A 9,229-nucleotide genomic window follows, 5' to 3' on the forward strand; every position below is an offset into this window, starting at 1 on the left:
ATGCTGCCCTGTTTCTTGTTTCTCTCCAAGAACATCAGCCCTTCGCTGGTGTCCCTGAGCAACGCGCGCCGGGGCTTCGCGCGCCTCTCGCGCCCTGGGCGCACTGCCCCCCTGCGCCCGATGGCAGCAGCCGCAGCCTCCGGGAACCCAACCGGGCCCGCCTCCGCCCACTCCCGGGTGCGCCAGAACTTCCACCCGGACTCCGAGGCTGCCATCAACCGCCAGATCAACCTGGAGCTCTACGCGTCCTACGTGTACCTGTCCATGTCCTATTACTTCTCCCGTGATGACGTGGCCCTGAACAACTTCGCGGGATATTTCCTTCGCCAGTCCCGAGAAGAGACCAAGCACGCGGAAAAGCTGATGAGGCTGCAGAACCAGCGGGGAGGCCGGATCTGCCTGCAGGACATCAAGAAACCAGACCAGGACGATTGGGAAAGCGGGCTGAACGCCATGGAGTGTGCGCTGCTCTTGGAGAAGAATGTGAATCAGTCGTTGCTCGAATTGCACACTCTGGCCTCAGACAGAGGTGACCCCCACTTGTGCGACTTCCTGGAAACTCACTATCTGAATGAGCAGGTGAAGTCTATCAAAGAACTAGGTGACCACGTGCAAAACTTGATTAAGATGGGGGCCCCAGATTCTGGCCTGGCAGAGTACCTCTTTGACAAGCACACCCTTGGAGATGAAAACAATCAGAACTAAGTAACCCACAGGCTGCCCTCCTCACTGCCCAGGCTGTGACAAGACCCAGTCCGCAGACTCCTGCTTTCTTGCCCTTAAAATGAACCTCTATCTTTATACACCATAATGCTGTTCCAATAAAGTGACTTGCAGAGAAAAGGAAGTTGGCCTCATATTAACAAGGGCTTTTTGTCCAACATCAAGGTAATTTTTCCAGCTGAAAGGTAGCCCACAATACCACAGTATAAAAGACTGTGAAAAAGCTACTGAGAGTAGATGCAAACTTTCTCCAGTTATCAAATATTATTCCAGACCATGAACCTTCACTAAAATTCTGCAATTTTCAACTGCACAAGTGCCCATTATTTTCAAGACCTTATACTAAAGGCTAAAGTGGGAAGATGTCTAAGATAAATATGCAAATAACTCTAACAAGTTGAAGAAGATATACAGTACTGTAAAAACCATGTAAGCAAAATTCTACGACAGCTTTTACCTTTTCCCAGCATGTTCCAAGAAAAAGTGATGTCCGGCGATGATCTGTTTTTAAAGGATTATGTGATCAAATAAATTTAAGAGAAGCTACACAAAGTATCAATGCTGGCCTTGGAAAGTCACAATGTCTATGAGCATTTAAGGGCTCTGGGAAGTCTTGCAATTAAAAACAAAAAACAAACAAAAATCTTGGATTATTTTTGTTTAGCTTAGCGTTTCCCAACATATCCAGTTGCAGGTAGTGTGTGTGTGTGTGTGTGTGTGTGTTTGTTTGAAATGATAATCTAGGTCTGTCTGATTAGAGACTCTCTACATAACCACTGGGCTATATAGCCTCTCTTTTCACATACCAAAAAGAGCAAATGCACTGCAGAAAACAATCTTCTGTGACCTGTAAAATGGAGGGGAAAAACATTGGGGTGGAAAAATCAAGAAATCCAGAATGAAGGAGGCATCAGCAAGGCAGATGTTTTCTTGGGGGTGGGGGGAAAGAGGCATGAGAAGATTTATGGGAGAATATTTGATCAGCAGGCCTTGGGCTGGACTAAGAACACTGGGTGGTGTTTGGGGAGATGGGCTGGAGCCAAGCATGGAGGAGAGAAGGAGGGGCTTAGGCTTAATTTATTGAGCAATGGCAGTGCTTTGAAGGGCTCAGCAGAAGAATGCTATACTAAGAGCTGAGCCATCAGAAGTTCAGTTGTACAGAATAGAAACTGGAGAACAACCCAAATGTCTGTGTTCATTCTGTCCTCTGAGAAACATGTCAAGATGGGATTAAATGTGTAAGAAATGTTTTAGGGAAAACAGAAACACCCTTGAGAGAAAATGGGAAAGGAGCTAGGAGAAGCAGGGAGAGCCCCTAGACCCCATGCAAGTCTGATCCTAAAGGAAGAAGAGAGGATCCTGGTGCCTGGCTCTAAACAACCTTCTGCAAGGCTGTCTGGGAGAACCAAAAGCCAGAGCTGCTCATCAGAGGAATCCCAGGTCTCCCAGAAATGGGCCTGCCTAAGTACATTTCCGGAGCTCAGTTATTGACTGGGAAGTGCAGGCTTGCAACAAGCTAAGAGATGAATCGATTTTCAAGCACAGCAGCAGGGGTCCCTGGCAAATTGTGCTCCCCGCAGTCCCAGATCTGAGAGGCTCATGCACATGACTGCACAGACTCAACAAAATGCTTTAGATTAAAATACCATACATGGAATGCCCTACAGCTATTAAATATGATTTTGCCAAACACATCATAATGTGAGCAGAAATCCACAATGTGTTTTCTTAAAAACAAGCATAAGACGGGGTTACATTATAGAACTGTATAGAGACAAATACAGGGAAAGTAATATATATGCGCCCCAAACGTAAGTATATATACCAACAAATGAAGCTAGATGACCTCTTAGTGAGATTGTCTTGGATATTTATTTTCTGTAGCTACTTGTCTTTTTAAAATAAATTTTTTATCATGGACACACATTATGGTATTATCATAATAAGAAAAGTAAAAAGGTGGAGAGAAAGAAGGAAGGGCCTGAACCATGGCAAAATCAATGGAAACAGAAACAAAGAGATGCTGATGAGAGTTTACAGGCAGAACCTTTTAAATTTTGCAAAGGACTGAATGCAGAGAGTTATAGATATGGGGTACAGAAAGAAAACTGATAGATCTCAGACTTGTGTTACTAGAGAAGAGGATCTGAGAATAAAAAGGGATCTCAGACAGGAGGAACAATTGGGTATGGAGAGTACATAATGATTTGCTTTTGATTAAGGGCACTGGCCTCACTTTACCTTCTATCCTTAAATTGGTTTATTGTGCTTTGCATAATCCTATTACATCTCTTCAGAAAACTTCCTCTTCAGTTCTTCTGGATGAGTGTTTTCCAAACTGCAGACTGCAACCCATTAGTGTGTCAAGACATTATTTAGTGAGTCACTATCCACGTTTTGTTAATAAAACAGATTTGAAGAGAAGTCAAAGTAAGGGAAGCAAGGGTACTATCTCCTGAAATTCTTGTGGGTGTGGGTGTGCACCTGTGTTCAGGTATTTACCTCCCATAGTGGTACTTCTTATTCTATGTTGCTGTCAGAAACATACAATAGCCATTGTCCCAGGCAATTATTTTTTTTTCTTTTTCTTTTTCTTTTTCAAGATATTATTTATTTATTTGACAGAGATTACAAGTAGGCAGAGAGGCAGTCAGAGATAGGAGGAAGCAGGCTCCCTGCTGAGCAGAGAGCCCGATGTGGGGCTCAATCCCAGGACCCTGGGATCATGACCTGAGCTGAAGGCAGAGGCTTTAACCCACTGAGCCACCCAGGCGCCCCTGTCCCAGGCAATTCTCTGACACATTCTCATCTCCCTGCTCTGTCTCCTCCAGCTCCCCACTGTCTGTTAATAATACTCTGAGAATTTAGAAGGAATCCCAGGAGAACCTCACACTTTCTTATCATTGAATTGATCTCATGTTTGCCTTTATATTAACATGCAAAGCATTCTGTTCTGCTACCCTGGTTGAAGGATCTATGGTACTTCCTAAAACCCACCGCCCATGGTGACCTGAGTCCCAACCCTCACACTTACTGAAGGACATGAGGACATCACACCTATAATTATGCTTTCACTAGTATCATCAATTTTGCCCGTTCTACTGATTGGTTCCCATGAGAAGCAAAGATGATGTTATTTCTCCTTTATCTTTTTCTTTAAAGCCACCTATGGACTAACATTCCCTCCAGCAAACACTAAGCTATCACCCCCTACTTAGCTCTCTTTTACAACAAAACTTCTTGAAAAAGTTATTTCTGCTTCCTGGCCCTATTTATTCTGTTTTCTCTTGGGCCCCTGGCAAGTAAGTCTGTGTTCACTGTTTGCCACCATACCAACCACTTTATTTTTCCATCGGGATCATCAGTGACCTCCTTGATGATAAATCTAGTGCTTTTTGTTCCCTCAGCCAGCTAGCAGAACTTGTCCTTTCACTCCTAAAACACTCACTCACTGTTGTTTGTCTCCATTTCTAATTGCCCCTCATCTTCCCAAACTTTACATACTGGAGGGTTCCAGAATTCTGTCCTCACATCTGGGTCTCTTCTCCCTCTTCATCTATACTTGCTCTTTAAAGATCTCATCCAGTCCTGTGACTTCCATTTAAATATCTGTCTACTGGATTCCAGTTCAACAAGGCAATGTAGGAAAACCCTGAACTCAGCTTCTCCACGACACACACCAAATTACAGCTATTTATGGAATAATTCTTCCCAAAGAACTGACTAAACAGCAAACTGAACAGCTACTGAACTACAAAGGTAGAGAAAATGACAAGAGAATAGCAAGAGAGACAGAGACACCATAACAAGGGTGATTCCCATTCCAGATACTGAGAATGGTAGCGGGGGAGGAATAGGACTGAGGGACTGGGAACAGAGTCCTCTGTCCTTGGGCATAGGAAAAAAAAAAAAAAGCCACAGTTTGAGAGTTACTAGCATGTAAAAAAGACAACACTAGAATTCTGCCAAATGGGGGAGTAGCTGTGGGAACACTGTCTAGGCTGGAGGGACTGGAGAAGCACACAGTTTGGGTTCCCATTCCACCTTAAAAGCCTAGACTACAGGGGCGCATGGATGGCTCAGTGGGTTAAGCCTCTGCCTTCTGCTCAGGTCATGATCTCAGGGTCCTGGGATGGAGCCCCACATCTAGCTCTCTGCTTGGCAGAGAGCCTGCTTCCTCCTCTCTCTCTGCCTGCCTCTCTGCCTTCTTGTGATCTTTGTCAAATAAATAAATAAAATCTTAAAAAAAAAAAAAAAGCCTAGACTGTCCAGCAGGGTCTAGACACCATCATCACTAGTGGGTCTGGTCACCCACATAGCTTAGAACTATAGCAAACTCAGGGCTTGACAACAAACCCACACCAGCCTGGGTCACACACCGAGATTTGGGTTTTGGGTTTTTTTAGTTTTTAAAAATTTGTTATTATTTTTATTTTTAAGATGATTTCCTAAAAAATTTCCTTCTTTTTTTTTCTTTTTGTTCTTTTTGGATTTTCCTCTTCTTTGTTCTTTTTTCCTCTTTTTTTCTTTTCCTTAACTTTTTTCTTTCCTTTTTTATTTTATTATTATTATTATTATTATTATTATTATTATTATAGTTCTTCTTTTTATTAAAAAACCCACAGTTTCAAAGAGTAACTAGCATACAGAGCCACAGCTCCATCCAGGAAAAGTCACCAGGCACCCAGTCTGTATATAGGACACCATACACAAGACCATTCCTTCAAACTTAAAAGAAGTAGCTGTTCCACCTAATCCACAGAAACAAATAAAAGGCCAAGCAAAATGGGAAGAAAGAGGAATATGTTCCAAAAGAAGGAACAAGAAAACACCACAGAAAAAGAACAAAATGAAGCAGAGATAATCAAATGCCTGATAAAGAATTTAAAGTAATGATCTTAAAGATACTGCACTGGAGAAAAGAGTAGAAGAGCTCAGTGAGAACTTCTGTAAAGAGATAGAAAATATAAAAAAGAACTGATGAGAGTTGAAGAATACAATAACTGAAATAAACACACCAGAGGGAATCAACAGTTAGCGGATGCAGAAGAACATGGTGATGTAGAAGACAGGAAAATAATGGCACACAGGCTGAACAGCAAAAAAAGGAAGGAATTTTTAAATTGAAGAGAGGTTAAAAGATCTCTTGGACAACACTGAGCAAACAAACATTCGCTTTACAAGGGTCCCAGAAGAGAAAGAGAAAAAGAAAAGTGTAGAAAACTTATTTGAAGAAATAATAACTAAAAACTTTCCTAACCTAGGGAAGGAAGTAGACGTTCAGGTTCAAGAAGCACAGAAGGTTCCAAACAAGATGAACTTAGGAAGTCCATATCACAACACATTATAATTAAAACGTCAAAGATGAAAGATAAAGAGAGACTTTTAAGAGCAGCAAGAGAAGAAAAAGTTTATGTACAAGGGAAACCCCATTAGGCTATCAATTGATTTTCCAGCAGTAAGTTTGTAGGTCAGAAAGGAAGGACATGATCTATTCAAAGTGCTGAAAGGAGAAAAAAACAAACAAACCAACCAAACAAAACAAAACAAAAAAACCCCCAAAAAACCTGAAACCAAAAATACACTGTCTGGCAAGGTTATAATTCAGAATTATAAAAAAAAGAAAAAAAGTTTCCCAGACAAACAAATGTTAAAGGAGTTTATCACCTCTAAACTAGCCTTACAGAAAATCTTAAAAGGAGCTTCTTTAAGTGGAAAACAAACGGCCCTAATTAGACATAAGAAAATTATGAATACAAAAATGGAATATATGACAACATACACATAAAACGAGGATGAGAGAATAAAAAGGAAAAGAAGAAAAAAGAAAAGGGAAAAAATTTTGTTTCCTTTTCCTTTTAGTATTTTTTTAAGCATGTGTTTGAACTTAAATGGTCATCAAATTAATATAGCCTGCTATTTACTTTGGATGTTATATATAAAACTCACGGTAATCACAAACCCAAAACCTATGATAGACACACAAAGAAAGCAAGTCAAAAGTAGCACTACAGACACTCATCAACCACAAATAAAGAGAGCAAGAGAAGAAAGGAATGAACAAGATCTACAAAAACAACCAGAAAACAAATTTTAGAATGCCGGTAAGTACAGATCTATCAATAATTACTTGAAATGTGAATGGTCTAAATGCTCCAATCATAGGACACAGGGTGACAGAATGGATTAAATAAATGGATTAAATAATGGATTAAAAAACATGTTGCCTACAAGAAACTTCTCTCAAACGTAAGGACACGTACAGACTGAAAGTGAAAGGATGGAAAAATCTTCAACATGCACATGAAAGTGAAAAAAAAAAAAAAAAAAGCCAGGGTAACAATACTTATATCAGACAAAATGGATTTCAGAACAAAGACTGTAACAAGAGACAAAGAACGGCGTTACACAATGATAAAGGGATCAATCCCACAGGAGGATATAACAATTTTAAGTATCTATGCACCCAACCCTGGAACATCTAAATACATAAAGTGACCATTAACAGACAAAAAGAGAGAAACTCATGGTAATAAAGTAAAGGACCTTCACACCTCACTTACATCAATGGATGGATCATCCAGATGGAAAAATCACTAAGGAAACAGTATCATTGATTGACACATTGGACTAAATGTACATAACAGATATGTACAGAACATTCCATCCAAAAATGACACAATATTCATTCTTTTCAAGTGCACAGTGAACATTTTCCAGAATGTATCACATATTAGGTCACAAATAACCCTCAATAAATTTAAGAAGATTGAAATCATACTGTGCATCTTTTCCAACCTCAACACTATGAAATTAGAAATAAATAACAAGAAAACACTGGAAAAAAACCAGTCTTGTGGAGACTACACATGATATTAAGCAACCAGTCGGTTAATGACAAAATCAAAGAAGAAATTTTAAAATATATGGAAACAAATGAAAAGGAAAACACAACAGTCCAAATCTTTGGGACACAGTGAAAGAAGTTCTAAAAGGGAAGTACATAGCAATACAGGCCTATATCAAGAAACAAGAAAAAGCTCAAATAAACAATCTATTATTTCACCAAAAGGGACCAGGAAAAAAACAAAGCCCAAGGTGAGTGAAAAAAGTGAAATAATAAAATCAGTAAAAATAAATGTCACCGAGATTAAAACAAGAGAAAAAAAAAATCAGTGAAACCAAGAGCAGGTTTTCTGAAAAGATAAACAAAAGTGACAAATCTTTAGCCAGACTCATTAAGGAAAAAAAAAAAAAATAGAAAGGACCCAAATAAATAAAACCAGAAATGAAAGAGGAGAATCAACAACTGACAACACAGAAATACAAAGGATTATAAGAGGGTGCCTGGATGGCTCAGTGGGTTAAGCCTCTGCCTTCAGCTCAGGTCATGATCTTGGGGTCCTGGGATCGAGCCCTGTCTTGGTCTGTCTGCTCAGCAGGGAGCCTGCTTCCTCCTCTCCCTCTGCCTGCCTCCCTGCCTACTTGTGATCTCTGTCAAATAAATAAATAAAATCTTTAAAAAAATATTATAAGAGAATACTCTGAAAAATAATATGCTAAAAAATTGAACAATCTAAAAGAAGTGGATAAATTCCTAGAAGTATATAATCTTCCAAAACTGAACAAGGAAGAATTAGAAAACCTGAACAGACTGATTACAAGTAACAAAAGTGAATCTGTAATCAAAAAATACTAAAAAATGAAGACCAGGACCAGATGGATCAAAAGTGAATTCTACCAGACATGTAAAGAAGAGTTAATACCTATCTCCTCAAACTATTCCAAAAAATAAAAAAGGAAGGAAAGCTTTCAAATGCATCCTATGATATTTTACCAAACATTACCAATACCAACAACAGACAAAGACACCACAAAACACACAAACAAATAAACAAAGTAAGGCTAGTACATCTGATGAACAAAGATGAAAAAATCCTCAACAAAATATTAGCAAATCACATACAATAATATATTAAAAATGTCATTCACCCCATCAGATGGGATTTATTCCCAGAATACAAGGATGATTGTATATTTGCAAATCAATCAATATCATACACCCCATCAACAAAACAAAGGATAAAAACCACATTATTATCTCAACACATGAAGAAAAAGCATTTAACAAAAATCAACATTATTCATGATACAGACTCTCAACAAAGTGTGGTTAGAAGGAATATACTTCAACATGATAGAGATCACATATGAACCCACAGCTAACAGCACACTCAAATGGTGAAATTCTGAAAGTTTCCCTCTGAGATCAGGAATAAAGACAAGGATATCCACTCTACTAGAAGTTCTAGACACAGCAATCAGATAAGAAGAAAAAAGAAGAGGCATTCATATTGGTAAAGAAGTTAAACTGTCCCTATTTGCAAGTGACATGATACTATACAGAGAAAATCCTAAAGATGCCACCAAAAAACTACTAGAAATATCAATGAATTCAGAAAAATGGCAGGATATCAAATTAATACCCAGAAATTAGTACCATTTC

The 9,229-nt window shown here is 39.2% G+C and overlaps 1 protein-coding gene across 1 annotated transcript; it reads left to right on the forward strand.

Annotated features, from left to right (window-relative positions):
• LOC111140149 (ferritin heavy chain-like) lies at nucleotides 1-844 on the forward strand. Its single transcript, XM_022492500.1, has one exon. The coding sequence runs from the start codon at nucleotides 1-3 to the stop codon at nucleotides 703-705; it is 705 nt and encodes a 234-aa protein (XP_022348208.1). The 3' UTR covers nucleotides 706-844.
• The last annotated feature ends 8,385 nt before the right edge of the window (nucleotides 845-9,229 follow it).

This window comes from Enhydra lutris, unplaced genomic scaffold (genome assembly GCF_002288905.1).
Source record: "Enhydra lutris kenyoni isolate GAN:26980312 unplaced genomic scaffold, ASM228890v2 scaffoldscaffold195, whole genome shotgun sequence".
NCBI classification, from domain to species: Eukaryota; Metazoa; Chordata; class Mammalia; order Carnivora; family Mustelidae; genus Enhydra; species Enhydra lutris.